The sequence below is a fragment of the Eptatretus burgeri genome, chromosome 15 (assembly GCF_056783735.1).
Source record: "Eptatretus burgeri isolate ZD-2024b chromosome 15, Ebu_testis_v1, whole genome shotgun sequence".
In the NCBI taxonomy this organism is placed as follows: Eukaryota; Metazoa; Chordata; class Myxini; order Myxiniformes; family Myxinidae; genus Eptatretus; species Eptatretus burgeri.
Genome location: NC_140975.1, coordinates 71,167,556 through 71,186,642, shown reverse-complemented (window position 1 = coordinate 71,186,642; position 19,087 = coordinate 71,167,556). Strand labels below are relative to the sequence as shown.

Sequence of the window (19,087 nt, the reverse complement as noted above, 5' to 3'; positions counted from 1 at the left end):
CCTTCCATAAACAAAAAATGATTTCATAACGACAAATCTCCAAAGGATGAGATGTAAATACAATTGCTATCGTGTTCCTTTGCATGATGATCACGTCGTGATCTTTCAACTTCACAGGCATATAAAGAAAACAACTTCATACATTAACCCTCACCATAACAAAGCACAAATCATAAACATAACCCAATTCCAAACAATAATCATAATCCCAAACTGTAATCATAACCAAATCCCAATCCGTAATCAGAACGCAAACCCAAACTGTAATCATAAACCAATCATAAAACCATAATCCTAATCCTAACCCAAACTGAAATCAACCCAAACCCAAACCGTAATCATACCCCAATCCCACGATAATAAAAACTCAAACCGTAATCAACCCAAAGCTAAACTAAAATCATAACCAAAACCCGAAACCATAATCATAGCCCAATCTCAAACCGTGATCATAACCCAAACTAAAACAGTAATCATAATGTAATACCAAACCGTAATCCAAACTCAAACCGTAATCCAAGCTCAAACCGTGATCATAACCCAAACCTAAACGAAAATCATAGCCCAATCCATGATCATAACCCAAACTAAAACAGTAATCATAACAAAATACCAATTCGTAATCCAAACTCAAACCGTGATCATAACCCAAACCTAAATTATAATCATAACAAAAACCCAAACCGAAATCATACCCCAAGCTCAAACCGTAATCATAACCCAGACTCAAACCGTAATCATACCACAAACCCAAACCATAATCATAGCCCAATCTCAAACCGTGATCATAACCCAAACTAAAACAGTAATCATAATGTAATACCAAACCGTAATCCAAACTCAAACCATAATCCAAGCTCAAACCGTGATCATAACTCAAACATAAACTATAACCATAACCCAAACTAAAACAGTTATCATAACAAAATACCAATCCGTGATCATAACCCAAACCTAAATTATAATCATAACAAAAACCCAAACCGAAATCATACCCCAAGCTCAAACCGTAATCATAACCCAGACTCAAACCGTAATCATACCACAAACCAAAACCATAATTATAGCCCAATTCCAAACCGAAATCCAAATCCAAACTATAATCAACCCAAACCTAAACTATAATCATAACCAAAACCCAAACCATAATCATAGCCCAATCCCAAACTAAAACAGTTATCATAACGAAATACCAAACCGTAATCCAAACTCAAACCGTGATCATAACCCAAACCTAAACTATCATCATAACAAAAACCCAAACCGAAATTATATCCCAGACTGAAACCGTAATCATATCACAAACCCAAACTGTAGTTATAGCCCAATCCCAAACCGAAATCCAAATCCAAACTATAAATCAACACAAAACGGAACTATAATCATAACCAAAACCCAAACCATAACCATAGCCCAATCCCAAACCAAAATAATACCCCAATCCCAAACCATAATCAGACCGCAAGCTCAAACCGCAATCATACTCCAATCCCAACCCAAAATCAACCAAATCTCAAACCGATATCATAACCCAAACTCAAACCAGAATCATACCCAAATACTTAACTGTAATCGCTACCCAAACTCAAACCATAATCATAACACAATCCCAAACTGTAATTACAACCCAAGCTCAAACCGTAATCATAAATCAAACTCAAACCATAATCATAACCCAATCCCAAACCGTAATCATAACCCAAACTCAAACCGTAATCACAACATAAAACTCAAACCGTAATCATAACCCAAACTCAAACTGTAATCATAACCCATTACCAAACTGTAATCATAACCCAATCCCAAACCGTAATCATAACCCATACTCAACCTGTAATCACTACCCAAACTCAAACCGTAATCATAACCTATACTCAACCTGTAATCACTACCCAAACTCAAACCGTAATCATAACCCAATCCCAAACCGTAATCACAACATAAAACTCAAAGAGTAATCATAACCCAAACTCAAACAGTAATCATAACCCAAACTCAAACTGAAATCATAACCCATTACCAAACCGTAATCATAACCCATACTCAACCTGTAATCACTACCCAAACTCCAACCGAAATCACAACCCAATCCTAAACCGTAATCACAACATAAAACTCAAACCGTAATCATAACCCAAACTCAAACTGAAATCATAACCCATTCCCAAACCATAATCCACAACTTTAACGCAAACCATAATCCACAACTACAACACAAACCATAATCCACAACTACAACACAAACAAGAATCCACAACTGCAACACAAACCATAATCCACAACTGCAACACAAACCATAATCCACAACTACAAAGCAAACAAGAATCCTCAACTGCAACACAAACAAGAATCCACAACTACAACACCAACAAGAATCCACAACTACAACACAAACAAGAATCCACAACTACAACACAAACAAGAATCCACAACTACAACACAAACAAGAATCCACAACTGCAACTCAAACCATAATCCACATCTATAATCCAAACCATAATCCACATCAAAAACCCAAACCATAATCCACAACTAGAACCCAAACATTAATCCAAACCCAAAACATAATTCACAACCACAACACAAACAATAATCCACAACTACAACCCAAGCAATAATCCACATCTATAACCCAAACCATAATCCATATCTATAACCCAAAACATAATCCACATGTATAACCCAAACCATAATCCACAGCTTTAACCCAAACCACAATCCACAACTATAACCCAAACCATAATCCACAACTTTAACCCAAACCATAATCCACAACTATAACCCAAACCATAATCCACATCTATAACCCAAACCATAATCCACAACTTTAACCCAAACCATAATCCATATCTATAACCCAAACCATAATCCACAACTATAACCCAAACATTAATCCAAACCCAAAACATAATCCACATGTATAACCCAAACCATAATCCATATCTATAACCCAAACCATAATACACAAATATAACCCAAACATTAATCCAAACACAAAACATAATCCACATGTATAACCCAAACCATAATCCACAACTATAACCCAAACCATAATCCACAACTCGAACCCAAACCATAATCCACAACTATAACCCAAACCATAATCCACAACTACAACCCAAACCATAATCCACAACTTTAACCCAAACAAGAATCCACAACTGCAACCCAAACAAGAATCCACAACTGCAACCCAAACAAGAATCCACAACTACAACCCAAACAAGAATCCACAACTACAACCCAAACCATAATCCACAACTTTAACCCAAACATTAATCCAAACCCAAAACATAATTCACAACCACAACACAAACAATAATCCACAACTACAACACAAACAAGAATCCACAACTGCAACACAAACAAGAATCCACAACTACAACCCAAACCATAATCCACAACTTTAACCCAAACCATAATCCACAACTATAACCCAAACATTAATCCAAACCCAAAACATAATCCACATGTATAACCCAAACCATAATCCACAACTATAACCCAAACCATAATCCACAACTACAACCCAAACCATAATCCACAACTTTAACCCAAACAAGAATCCACAACTACAACCCAAACAAGAATCCACAACTTTAACCCAAACATTAATCCAAACCCAAAACATAATTCACAACCACAACACAAACAAGAATCCACAACTACAACACAAACAAGAATCCACAACTGCAACCCAAACAATAACGTCAAGCATAACCACAACACCAACGCCCCTCTCCACGACCCACCACCCCCACCCCCACTCCATCTAATGACAGTTGTCCGAATGAAGTGAAAGCTGACACGAACCCACTTCAGGAGGTGGTGTCACTCACGTGCTTCTTTGGGACGGAATGGTCTCACAAGCGATCTGCTTCTCGGGACTTATTTAAGATGACTCATTACACTTACTCACTCATTATATGATTGTGGACGGGGGCGGGGGGGGGGTCAGTGACAGAACTCGGAGTGCATAATAACTGTCTAAATTATCCCAATAAAGGTCTTTGGCAAACAATGAGATTTTTGGGGCGTTTATCAAGTTCAAGCACAATCTTGACGAAGACCAAGCGCCTGCACCATTACGTTAACGATTGTTCTCCGGAGTGTCAAAACAGCAAAAGCATGAGGACACACCACCTGAAACACATCGATCCTATTAGGCCAAAAAGGCTTGATCCACTTCAGGTTTTCTCAACTCGTTTGGCCCGCCAGCGCACATAGCGTGACGTCACGGCGGCGCCGGTGGCTGCGAAATCCCGCAACGGAGCGGGGATCGGAACCGGAGCGCCGGATCGCACGCTCTATCGGAATGAATGGGAGGGAAAGGGATCGAAAAGCGCAGGCTTTGCGGAGGGGGAGAGACCGGGAGAATTGGGAACGAACCCGACGACCTGAGCTCACCTTTCAGTGCTCGTGGCTTCGCTTGCTTCCGCCGCGACATGGTGGCAAAGAGAGCGAGATGTGGTCCGACTACGGAGTCGCGGATGTCGGCATGGAAGGGAGTGCGGGATGATGGATGGGTGTTGTAGAGAGAGGGGATGCACCGCGCGCGCGTTCCAAAACGGTGGCAGGTATTTCGAAAGGTAAATAAAGCAAACAGCCGCACTTTGATACCTTTGGGTAGGGAGTGCGGGCCCACACCTTGATACCGGTAGGTAGAGAGTGCGGACGGCCCGCTATTCCTGCTACAAAGGAAAGGGTACTTTGGGGACAGTCCCAAGTTTGGTGGATTTATAAAAAGTTGGTAGCGACCGAAGTGGTGAAAAGAAACAAGTTAACAACCCCCCCCCGCCCCACCCCCAAACCCTGCCCAGCCCCCCACCCTCCCCTCCTCCCTTTACAGCGAGTGCTCTACTCGTCCGATACCTGGAAGTAGAATAGTAAACGCGAAGTAGAGAATTAAAATTGGACCCAAAGTGGTCGCATCACTTAGAAGGCGAGTGTGGTGGCGCGAGGACGAGCGCAGCGAGTCACGGCAATGGAGGGTCGCGGAGCGGGACCGAGCGGGACCGAGCGGGCGGGATACTCGGGAAGAATGGACCCAACGTCTTGTCTCCCTCGGAGACCCCACTCGCTGTGCCCCCTTTCGTAAGAGACCCCACTCGCTGTGCCCCCTTTCGAAGGAGACCCCACTCGCTGTGCCCCCTTTCGAAGGAGACCCCACTCGCTGTGCCCCCTTTCGAAAGAGACCCCACTCGCTGTGCCCCCCTTTCGAAGGAGACCCCACTCGCTGTGCCCCCTTTCGAAGGAGACCCCACTCGCTGTGCCCGGTTCGTAAGAGACCCCACTCGCTGTGCCCGGTTCGTAAGAGACCCCACTCGCTGTGCCCGGTTCGTAAGAGACCCCACTCGCTGTGCCCGGTTCGTAAGAGACCCCACTCGCTGTGCCCGGTTCGTAAGAGACCCCACTCGCTGTGCCCGGTTCGTAAGAGACCCCACTCGCTGTGCCCGGTTCGTAAGAGACCCCACTCGCTGCGCCCGGCTCGGAGAAGAACGCACTCGGTCGCCGCGTCCCCAGCTCGGACGAGACCCCACTCGGTCGCCGCGTCCCCAGCTCGGACGAGACCCCACTCGCCGCGCTCGGACGAGACCCCACTCGGTCGCCGCGTCCCCGGCTCGGCACGAGCGGCGGGAGCGCGGGCTCGAGGCGCGCGCGCGCGCTCCGTGTGCGCTCCGCGGACGCTCCGAGGCCGCATAATAAGGCGAAAAAAATCAAGCGAGGCCCCGAGCCCATCAGGAGCGCTCCGCGGGGGATCGTTCCCGCCGGGAACGGCACTGTACGTAATCACGAAGGAAATCATTGTCGGAGAGGCGAGCACGGTTCGTGAATAATGAAAGCGCCGTGCGGTCGTCGGCAAGACCCGGCGCGGCCCGCTCCGAGCCAGGACTCCGCCGCCGTGTTGTTATTGTTGTTTGTTTGTTCTCCTAACGATGTCCGCTCCACGTTTTCTTCCCTCGTCCTTCATCTTCCATGGCCGACCTCGCGCCACGCATTGTGACGTCGGGTTCACGGTTCCAGCGAGTGGGATTATCGCGTCCTCCTCTGGCTCTGCACGTCGTTTCCACCTTGTTTTGTTTACTGATTCCGATGGGGGGGGAGTGTGGTTGAGGGGTTGGGGGGAAAGTGTGTCCGAGCCTCGTCCTTTGACCCGCGTGCGTCGCCCTGTTCCCACCATGAAGTGCATTGATGTTGATGTGTCAGGTTTTTACATTTTCAACATCCATTTCAATCTGTCGTCACTCACGATGTTCCTCATCTCCAGTCTCTGTCTCGGTTCGTTTCGCACATCTTCAACCTGCAGCCCACCTGCGTCAATCGGTCGGCACACCTCGTCGCACCGGAAGGGGGCTCCACCAACAAAAATGGGTTCAACAACGATTTTATATCCACACGTTTCACTCATCACACCTCTTCTCTCCACTATTTACAAACACACCTCTTACAGTCGGACCATTAATTCATGCAATTATTTGATGCACACACCTCCACCACTTCGCTTCACGCACCTCTTCGATCCACTCCATTGAGACCCACCCCTCTTCCACTTTTGCACACACCTCTTACACATTGTGCCACTTCGCTTCACACACCTCTTCTATCCACTCCATTTCAAATCACACCTTCTATCAACCATATTTCAATCCACACCTCTTCCATTCATGCAACTACAATTGACACCTCTTCGATGCACCCTATTTTGACCCCAAAACTCCTTCCATTCGTACCACTTCTTCTCACACCTCTTCCATTCATATAATTCTCGACTCCATTTGACCCACACTTCTTCAATAAAAAAACCGATTTCTTCCTTTTCTCCAATGCCCTCATCTCAGATCATCAATTTGGTTTCAGACTAGGTCACTCCTCATCTTGGACATGCTGCTTCGACTCACCCAACAATGGACGGAGGTCCTCAATGTCAGACATGAGATCAGGGCCGTCTCTCTGGACATATGACATGCTTTTTAGCTCACCTGGACTTTCGTCCTGTGAGCTTATACAATCGAGCAGTGTCCGTCGGTGAGGAGGTGAGTCTGTCAGTCAGTCAGACAGTTCATATCACTTAAACCAAACACACCATTTTGATGAAACTTGGCCACAAGCTTCATATCTGATGCCGAACGAAGATTTATTGACCGCATCAAAATCTGCGCTCATTGAAGGGGTTTATGGGGGAGGGGGGTTGACCCTCCCCACCCCCAAAATAGGTATTTGCTCTTTTCTCCAAAACTACACACACAATTTTTATGAAACTTGACCACAACATTAATCACCCATGACGTACCAAACTTTATCGAACGCATCAAAATCTGTACTCATTAAAGGGGTCTTCAGGGGCTGGGGGGTTGAACCCACCAACATAGGTATTTGTTTTCTTCTCCGAAACTACACACACAATTTTAATGGAACTTGACCACAACATTCATCACCCATGACGTACCAAACTTTATCGACCGCATCAAAATCTGTGCTCATTATAGGGGTCTTCGGGGGGTGGGGGGTTGAACCCACCCAAGTAGGTATTTGTTTTCTTCTCTGAAACTACACACACTATTTTGATGGAACTTGACCACAACCTTCATCACCCAAAGTTTATTGTATGCATAAAAATCTGTGCTCATCAAAGGGATCTGGGGGGTGGGGATGTTGACCCCCAAAACAGGTATTTGCTTTCTTCTCGGAAACTACACAAACAATTTCAATGAAACTTGACCACAACCTTCATCACCCGAAATGTACCGAAGTTTGTTCACGGCATCAAAAAATTCACGGTCAAAGGAGGTCTGCGGAGGGGGGGGGGTTGAGTGACTGATGCTCCTGATCCAGGTGAGCTTCAGGACAGGCGATCCTTTTTTTTTTGTTGTTTACCCAGTCGAGGTTCGTGAAAGAGCTGGGACACTGAATTGATTCGGATGTCATAGGACAATAGGAACAAGAGAGAGAGTGGGGACACCAACAACGGTGTCAAATGCCAAGATAGAGGGAGACTTGGATAAAAATGGGTGTGGGGAGGAAGGGACAAGATTAATACAGAAGGAAATTCTCAGGAGGAAAAAACTGGAAATTTGGATGGAGAAGGAATGGTTTGGTGAGGGGGGAGGATGGTTAACGAGGATGGACAAGATCATGGTTTTGGATTGTGGGTGGTCTGAGATGGTGGTGAGCAGCTATCTTGAAGATCTGGAGTGAAGAATAAGAATGAATATAATGTGAAAGTTGATTCCACAGGCAGGAAAAAAAAAAAAAAGAGGAAAGAATCAGTGGAGGTGAGCAGTGAGTATTCATAAACTTTATCAACAATCTCTCTGACTCTGGAAAATCAAATTTATCGATTTGCGAATGACTCCACCCTCTGCCATCATCCTTCTGGTAAGCAGCCTGCAGCCTCTTCCTTCCACTCAGAGCTTGACAAAATCACAAGCTGCTCAAACACTTGGAACATGTCTTTCATTCCAGATAATTCTCACTCTCTCACTCTCTTTCCGAAAGGACCGTCTGACAACCCCAAACCCCACACATTTATTTTCTGAACAATCCTCTTGAGGAAGTTCAGTCACTCATACTCCTGGGTCCCAGTATCAGCCATGATTTTTCTTGGGTAAAGGACACTTCAAAGTTGGCTTCCAAAGCCAGTCAATGACTGACTCCGTCGTACAAAGTCCTTCCTTGGCACACTTGAACTCCTCTCCACCTACAAGGCCTTCACCCGCAGCTTGATGGAATACTGCTCTCTTCTCTGGGCTGTGCCCCTGCCTCATCTTGCTGGCTTAACACCGTGGAAACCAAGGCCTTTAAAGTCATTGGAATCTCCCACATTGAAGCTGAGACCATGGGCTTTTCACTTTCCCATCGCAAATAGGTAGTTGGTCTCTCTGTCTTCTACCACCTCCTTTCTGGTCCTGCACCTCTGCTTTGTGCTTTGTCCTTCTCTACCCCCCCCCACCACCGTTCCCCCCACCACTCCTCCCCCCACCACTCCTCCCCCCACTGGTTTCTGCAGGAAACACATGGTTCACCATAAACTTCTTTCTAGTGAAACTCCCAAAATCCAGAATCATTGTTCACCTCCACTCATTTGTTTCTCTTTCTTTTCGGCACCTGTGGAATAAGCTTCCTTAGTCTTTTCAATCTCATTGCTCCCTCCAGTTCTTCAAGGCAGCTGTTCACCATCGTTTCAGGTCATCTCCAATCCAACACAATGATCTTTTCTACCCCATTAAACCACCACTGACTCCCAAGCCCTCCTCCATTCAAATTTTCAGTTTTTATTTCCTGAAGTTTGTTTCTGTGTCCATCTTGTCCACCACATTCATTCTCCCCAACCCTCATTCCTCCCTACATCCCGTATTTGTCCAAGTTTCCCTCCATTTTATCCTTCAACTCTGCTGCTGGTGTCCCTCGTCCCCCCCCCCCCCCCAATTCCTTTTGTTCTGTTGTGTCCAGGTCCATTCAGCATTCCAGCTCTTCCACAAGCCTTGACTTTGTATCCAAAAAATCGTCTTCTATTCATCACATTTTGACCCACACCTCTTCCACTCAGATAACTTTTACTCAAACAACTATTCCATACACACACTTCTTCTATCCACCCAATTTACTCCCACATATCTTCCCTTTGTACCACTTCTCGCTTACACATCCCTTCAATCCAAACAGCTCTTTTTACTCTTCCCTCCCACCAAAATATCTTCTACTCTTCCCTCTCCTATCCACACATTTCATTTCCTTTACCTATTTTATCTGCACTACCTTTCCCGACAACTTTCCCACCTATGCATCTCACCAAACGAGCCCTTGTTTCTCATATCTTACACTAACTCGGCGATTTCATGTCGCTTTTAAACAGCTGCTTCGCTTCACCATTCATTCTGGTTCAGTCTCATTTCTTTGGTTTGTGCAACAATTCATAAAGTACATTTTATTAAATTCTCCAAAGATCATCAAACGTATTTATAGTTGTGAAAAAAGCTGTATCAGTACGATTTGTGAAAATGCAATTACACACCTTTACATTTCCATGAAGTTATACCGGCTAAAAAGAACAACAATGCAGGCTTTTAAACACCCACATACAAATCATAGAAAATTGATCAATCGTTTCATTGACTATTGATTGTACATGAACAAACCATAGGCATTGCGACTTGCACAAATAAATGGCAAACAAAAGGGTTCAATTGTGACTGGCCATGCATTGTGTGCAAATACACGAACGGCATATCTTTATATATATATATATATATATATATATATATATATATATATATATATATATATATATATATATATATATATATATATACACACATATACATATACATATACATATACATATATATATATATATATATATATATATATATATATATATATATATATATATATATATATATATACATATACATATATATATATATATATATATATACATATACATATATATATAGATATATATATATATCTACATATACATATATATATATATATATCTACATATACATATACATATATATATATATATACATATACATATACATATATATATATATACATATACATATATATATATATATATATATATATATATTGTTGTGGTTGACGAAATTCGCAAACCACCATTCAGGTCCCTTCGGTGAGATATCTCTGTAAGTATATGTGTAGTTAGGCCCAAACCCGTTGTTTCGAGAGAATAAATGTCATTCATTCGGACTGCGACCCTTCAGGATAGCCGTTTTTCTTTACTATCTTTATTTTGGACCAGCCGCCATTACTACCACCACCAACCACGTCTCAACAGCCATCACACAACAACCACCAACCGCAACGCCGCTTCACAACAACAGCCACGACCTTTACCGTCACAACTCGCCCTCGCAACCATCGCATCACCGTCATTCCCACGCCGCTTGTGGGCACCGATACTGGACTCGTGCAGGGCGCGCACCGAGCAGGGGTGCAAAAGCGCCGGCCTTTCCGAAGAAAACGGATCAAAAACTACTCACGCCCACTTCTGTTCCGTCCTATCGGCGAGCGTGGGGCGATTTGGCCCCGCCTCCAGGTGCGTTGGAGTAATATCGCTATATGCAAATTCATGGATCAAAAAGCATTCACGCCCACTTTTCCTCGGTCCAATGGGGAGCCAGTTAGAGGTGAAGGGTCGGAGGTAAAGGGTCGAAGGTGAAGGAGCGAGGCCACGGGGCATATAAGGGGCCGCGCTCGCCAAACAGTTCAGTACGGAGGGGAGAGAGTGAAGAGTTCGGAGCCAGTGAAGAGTTGGGACGAGTCAAGAGAGGAGACGGAGAGGGCGGTTGGACGGAGCTGTGGAGAGGTGGCGGCGGCGAAGACGGTCGAGGGGGTGCTCGTGTCGGAGTCGGGGAGCTGCGGAGGGAGAGGCCGGCGGCGCGACCGAGGTCGTGGTGGAGACGCTCGTCGCGGGACCCGAGACAGGGAGATATCCACCCCCCCCCCGAGCATCAACAACCCCCTCCTGTTTCCCCCCGCGCTGAGATAGTGCGAGAAGGGGGCCCCGTTCCCACCCCATACCAGGCAGTCCCAGCGAGGCCTGCGGAGTCGGGGCGCCAGCGCCATTTTGCGGCTCATCACCAGACGGGTAGGCCCGACGCGGTCTCGGCCCCAGGCCCGCCTACCCCCCTCATCCTTGAGGGTGGTCCTTTTCTTTTGCTTTGAGTGTATGTGTTGTCGGCGCCGTCTGTGAAGTAAAATTGTATAAGTGTTGCCGTGTGCTCGGTAGTCGGTTAGATCTGCATTGTTGCATTTGCTTTTTGTGTATTATTGTGTTTCTTCTTCTTTTACATTTGCTTTTGGTGTAATTGTATATGTGTGCTTTCCGTTCATCGCGAAATAAATGTGCTTCATGTTGAACTGTTTTCCCGTTTTGCTTCGTCTTTTCCTTTATTGAATCTCCATCTTACTTCACGTAAAGGGTTGGTCGTGACTAAAACGCCCGATAATTAATCGAACCATCGAGGCCGACGATAACACCGCTCGGTTATCCCGATAGTACGGAACGGGTCGCTTAAAGTGGCCCGTGTCCGAAGTCGACCTGCGGCGAGGTGCGATCGCCCGGTCTACCCTCCGTGTGGGTACTTAGGTAGGTCGAATTTGGCGAGCAACCCTATCCCACGCGGGGGGCCGATTGGCACGATCGTGGTGAGGCCGAAAGGTCCACCCGTGACTAGTTCCCGGCATTAGTCCGAGATAGTCACGACGGGATTGTCCGTCCGGTGGGCGACGTGCCGCGATTCGAGTTACGTGGCCGTTCGCACGCCGGCGGGCGCGAATCCGCAACAATATATATATATACATATACATACATATATACATATATACATATATACATATATATATACATATACATACATATATATATATATATATATATATATATATATATATATATATTGTTAAAGATTCGGCGGTGGCAGGATTCACACCCAACTCTTAACAGCCAAATGTTGAAGATTCGGCGTCACTTAACAGCACCCTCGTCTCCGGGATTATAACGCTGGCTAGCTCGGCACAGGTCTCGGGTTACGCGCCTCAGATCACGATACCAAAATACACCTGTGCCTTGCCAGCTGGGAAAATAGACCCCGGCTACAGACTGGATTTGTCAGAGACCGAGCGGAGTCTGCCAGTCCGTAGCCCGTTTGGGTTTTATATCCAAATTGAGCGGATTGTTCCTCAGTGCGGCACGAATAAATTCAAGGCGGCAAATCTCATATAACTCAGCCAAATTTATTGGGGACACATCGGGGAACACTACACAAGCAAAACATTCACGACAATGTTTTAATCAATCTATAACCCGCCCTTAACTAGGGAGCTACGGATTATGGGTTTCGAAGGGAACCCTAGCGAGATAAACCTTAGACAACATGCAGACAAGACATGCAGACAAGACACACAGTACTTGGTGATGCCTCATGGACCAGAGTTTGACGAAAGTGTCAAAGGCACGAATGCGGCTCGTGACAAGCCGATGTCAACGGATTCGAGCGCCCAAGCCGCCTCAAACACGCCGCATGGCAAAATGGCGGCGGCGTCCTTTTGTCACACTGCCCATGCACGCAGCCTCAGCGCGTTCAGCCCCAGTAAGGTCGACGGCACAAGAGTGGAAGGTCCACAGTGTGCTCCAGCTGGCTTTTCACAAAGTCCAGCATACGAATCCAGGCCTGGCCTGCTCACCAGATCAGACCAAATCAGGGTGTTGGGCTCCGCAGGCGGATCGACAAATGTGTCGAGCCGTGCCGGGAGCAAAGACAGTCAGAGGCTCCGTCACTGGACTCCAGATGAACCTGTCGAGGACCTCCTCATAAAAGTCGATCGCCGACTCCCCTCATTCCGTTCCTCCTGCCTCTTTCACGAAGCAGATCGCACACTCGACTCCAGCAGCCTCTCTTGCCTCTTTCACGAAGCAGATCGCAGACAGACACAGCCGTCCCTTACACAGCCGATTGCGACTCCCACTCGTCGTTTCTCATCCAGCAGAAGGCAGACTGACCTCATCCAGTTCCTCTTGCCATTCGGGGCGGCCTTTTCACGAGAGCCGATCGCAAAAACCCTCATGCAGTTCCTCCTACAACCGATCGCCCGACTCGATACTCAGGCAGATCCACCCCTGCCTTTCCGGCGCTCGCTCTCTCGAAGCCGACTGCCACTCTTAGAGCACTGGGCGGGGACTGTCATCCGAAGAGGGGGAGGAAGAAGAACCTCTCGGTGCACCACCACTGAACAGCCTGCTACACCTCCCGACACACATGTAACATCCAATTACCGAACAACCTGGCTAAACATGCATTTAATGGGGGATCTGGGCTAATGCTATATTTAATAACACACTAAGGGCCATTTCAAAAAATATATATATATATATATATATAGTAATCCCCCGTTTCTCACGGGGGTTACGTTCCAAACCTCCCCGCGCTTAGTGAAAATCCGCGATGAATGGACGCCTCCCCAAAAAATCGATTCGTCTGGTCTGGTCGGTTTGGGAGTGATCGGGTTTGAGGTGCCTGAGATCGACTAGTCTGGTCTGGTTGGTTTGGCAGTGATTGGGTTTGAAGTGCCGGAGATCGACTAGTCTGGTCTAGTCGGTTTTGAGGTGCTGGGTATGAGCAGTGCTCGTCCAACGGCGGCAAACCTTTTTCCTTCCCGAAGCATATATCGAGCACCTTTACCTTAACCTTCTCCTGGAGCATCCCAGGACCTTCCTCTGGCGCTTCGGTTCCTTGCCAGAAGCCTGAGAAGGTGCAGGGCGTTTGGGCGGCATCGTGGGGCTTGGAGAAAAAAAACTTACAAAATATTCGAAGTTCACAAGCGAAACTTTGTCTCGTGCGTTGTGTGACTGGTCGAGCACCACGCGTTATAATTTATTGCTTAAATAATTTATATTGTTACGTTTGAGGGGGGGTATGCATTCAAAGGGTAATTAGGATGTTTAATTAGGTATGCCATGCTGTTCGAGTTTACCAGGATCTCGATGTAATAAGTAGCAATTCAGTGGTGATAAGTTGTCTAGTAAATGTTCATTTCTTCAAGGGGGAAATGATAATTGTCACGTAATTAGATAGGGACACGGGATAGGGTAAGTGTGTCTGCGTAAACCACTTTTAGTAGTCCCTGGAGGCTGGCCGTGACGTCACAGGAGAGGGCTGCGGATGGCTCCGCCCCGTGATCACGATTGGTGGAAGGCGACGGCGGTGGGCCAGTAAAACGGCTCGATTGGAAGTGACGAGGACGGGAGGATAAAAAGGTTCTGTTCGGGGTCGAAAAGGAAGAGGAAGAAGATCGGGACAAAAAGATCGTGTTTTTTTGGTGTGGAGGCTGTTGCGCGGGAAGCATACTTGTTGTTGTGCTGATTCGATCGTGTTCTTCATCGTGTCTTGGAGCCTTGCTGAGCCTCGTGCCTCACCTTGGTTGGCTCTGGGGTTCTGCTGACTCGGAGTACGGGGTCGAACGGCGGGCGGACCTGCCTCCCTCTCCTGCTCGCAATTTGGCGCCAGAACTGGTTCCCTGGCGGCTGTGAGCGGTCTTGGGCCGACACCAGGAGGTCGACAGCACCACGGTGTCTCCTGCCCCCTGACGAGAGCAAGGCCAGCTCGTCCGATGCCAATCCAGGGACAGTTGCGTCCACACCACGGTCCAGCCTGACCACCAGAAGTAGATATGTTGTGTGTGTGTGTGTGTGTGTGTGTGTGTGTGTGTGTGTGTGTGTGTGTGTGTGTGTGTGTGTGTGTGTGTGTGTGTGTGTGTGTGTGTGTGTGTGTGTGTGTGTGTGTGTGTGTGTACTTGGCGCCTTAGAGGGTTTGAGAATTGTATATTCATTGGAATTGTCTGTTTTCCCCACGCCCGATCCCACACCATCCTGTCGAATCGCCCCGGATCCCTCTTCTTGCCGAGTCTTGTTATTTCTGGTTAATAATAAAAACAAATAAACATCATCAACTCAGTGAAAAGCGACTCGTGCCACCTTCCTCGTCCCGTTTGCAGTAGAGCGATTAGAACCGCCATGTTTGGGTTATAAATAAATAAACCGCCTCCATCGTTTCGGCTCATTCAACGTTGGCGGGACTGTTCAAGTCCCGTGGACGTCACATTGGTGTCAGGGTGTTGGATGTTCGAACCCCTCTAAATTATATTTGGTATCGGGAGAATATACCAGGATTAAAATCTCGCCACGAATTGGAATATAAAATTACTACAGGAAAGCGCGCGAACGTGGGAAAATTTTGGTGGGATTTTTCAAATTAAAATTAATTGGCAGCAAACGGGACTTCTGCACCATGGCGGATGTGCAGATGTTTGAGGAGGAAGGCCACGTGTCTGGCAGCGAGTCAGGGGAAGAAGGGAGAGACGGGGGTAGGGTTGGAACCTCCCCCATTCCAAGCGTGGACCGTGCTTCATCGCCTGTAATGGAGCCGGCAGCGCCGGAAACCGGCACGATGACGATCTGGACAATGTTGGAACGTTTAATGAGTGCAATTACAGCACAGGGGGCAAAAATGACGGCACAGGGGGCACAAATGGCAGAAATGACGGCACAGGGGGCAGAAATGTCAGATCAATTGGGGGTAATGGGGCAACAGTTGGGTGCACGGATTGATTTAATGAGGGATGAATTGGGGGAAAAGATGGAGAAAATGAAAACTGAGATGCAGGAGTGTGTGGATGTTAAATTGGGAGAAATACAAAGTAAATTCGAGGATAGATTGGAGGAAACAAAGGTAGAAATTACATTGGAGGGGGAAAATATACGAAAAAAATTGGTAGATAAAATTGATGCAACAAACATTCGGGTTAATAAAGTGGATGAAAACCTGGAACGTCATCGTGCCTGTGTGGATGCTCGTATGCAGCTGCAAATAGAAGAGTGGGGAGAGCTGAGGAAGCAAGGGATGAATTTGGCGGAGGAGGTAAAAGGATTGGAGGCTCGTTTGGATGAACAAGATAAAATTATGAGCCAAGAGGAAGTCTTGGATAAAGGCCTGGTAGAGCCGTCTTTTGTAAGTAGAGTGTCCGGGTTGGTTGAGGAGCAGCTACAAACTCGCGACAGAGCCTTGGAGGAGGTTGTGCGGGCCCAGAGGATCCTGCGGGAAGAGGTGAATTGGTCCATTCAACGTTTGGAACAGGAGGCAAAATTGACCCATGAGACCCTCACCACAAAACATCTTTGGCCACAGTGGGCTCCGAAATTGGATACGCAGCCACAAGGGTGTTTGATCCCTGGGCTGGATTCGAACAAGGGAGAAACTGAGAAGCGGGCCACCGTAAAAGTGATCCCCCTGGTAAATTTCGACGGGTCAGGGAGCGTTGAAGCTTTTCTGACTCAATTTGAGTGCATTTCCCGACTAAACGGGTGGAACGAGCGGGAACGTACAGGGAATTTGGTGGCAACGTTGCGGGGACCAGCCGCAGATGTGTTAAACGTGATCGCGGAGGGGATGTTGACCAGCTCCCACATTTGCGAGGCATTGAGCCGTCGGTTTGGGTTCGCGGCAAACTGTGATCTGGTGCGGGCCCAGCTCCAGCATCGCAGATTAAAGCCGGGTGAGACAGTGCAGGAGCTGGCACAGGACATTTACCAATCAGTGAGGATCGCGTATCGGGACCTTACAGTGGAGGCATGGGACAGACTGGCACTCGAGAAATTTTTAGCTGCTCTTCCTGACCCTGAGGTCCGAGTGCAAGTGGAGCTACAGGATCCACCCACCGTGCACCGAGCGGCCGAGTGCGCGGCCAGGCTGGCCTCGTGGAGTCAGCCGGGTCGGGTTCCAGAGAGGCCATCGGTGATGATCCGACAGGCAGAGATCCAAGATCAGGGAGGGGGGCTGGGAGAAATTGGCATGACCCAAATGTTTCAGGAAATTTGCCAGAAACTGTCAAGTTTGATAAAGGGTAATCCGGTAGTTAGTGCGCCAAAACGGCGGGGTCCAGCCCAGCCAATAGAGCAATTTGATTATGGCCGAGGAGGTCCGGAACCGGAAGAGACATTTCACCGATACTCACGGGGGCCTTTTATGGGGAGTTGTTTCCGGTGCGGGCGAAGAGGACACATGCAACGATATTGCCGGTTCCCGGCGATGGAGGGACCCTCCAATAGACTTTTAGACTCGGAGAGGGTGAATCCTCCTGCTGAACCGCCAGGTCTATCCGAGATGCCCTTTCATAGGTCGGGTCCGGAGATCACTGTCGGGGGTCGGGAAAACTAGATTGGGCTGAGCATATAGGGCCATGCTCGGCTGCTGAGATTGTGGCGAAGTGCCCTCCTTTGGTGAAAAAAGTGAATTGTGGGAAAATTGGCTTGTGTTTGTAAGTTCTGCTGGGTTTTAGAGTGACAATAGGGACAATGGGTAATTGGTAACAAAGCGGGCACGAGTGGCTGTCCAATGGCTGGTGCATGGATCGGGTGAGGAGAAGTGCTGTGTGAGTTGCTTCAAGTTAAGAAGTGAAATGTATGGTGCACACATTGATTTTTATTGGACATGGTGTGGTAACAGGGAAGGTCATGGTCGGCGAAGTGTTAGAAATGCAGGTGTCACATGTAAGGCCGATGGGGTGGGGGAGTCATGTGGGTTTTGTGGGTGGGGATGATGTGCTTGTCCACAGGGATTGCTGAAGCTCACGGTGAGCGTGAATTGCGACCCCCTTCAAGGAAATACACCACCTGGTGGCTAATGGTGACAGTGTCTGGAGGCAACTGGGAGAGGGTTTGGTTGGGCGACCAAGGCGGGTAGGACCTTGGCGACCCAGGAAGGCCAGAGGAGCCAGTGAGACCCCTTCCAGTGTGTTGTACGGGATGAGAGCTGATGGCAACCAGGGGGGTGGGAATCAAAGGGAGAGGGGCGGAGAAACGTCTGGGTTGGACTAAAGCTTACCTGTGGGCATGGTTGCACCTGAGATGCCCCCATCATCTTGTGGTAACCCACCCCACGGCCACGACGGGATTCAGCCTGCATGATTAAAATGAGGACCATGACCTAGAAATGTGATGATGACCATGGTGTGAGTGTTGTGAAGATGTATGAGTCCCACTCGATCCCGCACAACTTGACATGTGCAGCAAGGGCATGATGTCCGCATAATTTTGGGGTAAGCAAATTTGAAAATTGGCTCCCCAGGTAACGCTGGGTCTATTAGCATCCACTGGGGGAGGCGGTCAAGTGTAAATATCCTGTGAATAGAGTCGTTAAGGCTTAGAGTAGGAATGTAAAGTATAAGTGTTGTGTTTTTGTGGAACCTTTTGTTTCCCCTCCCCAGATCACTGGAAGAGTGTTGGGCAAGAGCGATGATCCAGAAGATGGAGTGCAACTTCGCTCAGTGCTATCATGTGATAGAATTTTTAAAAAAACAAAAAAAAAACCAATGATTGTTTAGGCGAGGATAAGGCCAGAAGGGGGTAGTACATTAAGCAAGATAGGTAAGTTAGCTGGGACTCGCTGCCCATTGCCCCTCCTACTTTATTTCGTTAGGTTAATTAGGTGTGAGTCAGTAAGTGTTAAGGCTGGTACGGTAGCGCCTGTGATATACCTTGCAGGAGCTGCGGTACCAGAGGAGG

At 47.3% G+C, this 19,087-nt stretch overlaps 1 protein-coding gene across 5 annotated transcripts in view; it reads right to left on the bottom strand.

The window, feature by feature from the left end:
• Positions 1-19,087, bottom strand: part of LOC147012508 (uncharacterized) — a 250,295-nt gene that overhangs the window by 174,702 nt on the left and 56,506 nt on the right. For 2 of the 5 annotated variants that reach the window (XM_085856898.1, XM_085856897.1), the window contains exon 1: positions 4,408-4,803. The exons of 1 other annotated variant lie outside the window; for it this stretch is intronic. Coding sequence is in view for 3 of the 4 variants with exons in the window: in XM_085856897.1 (XP_085713023.1) it covers positions 4,408-4,447 (40 nt within the window). In the remaining variant the exon portion in view is untranslated. Of the gene's footprint in view, positions 1-4,407; positions 4,805-19,087 lie in introns of those variants that run through there. 2 more of the 5 variants (XM_085856896.1, XM_085856901.1) reach the window with 2 other exon arrangements.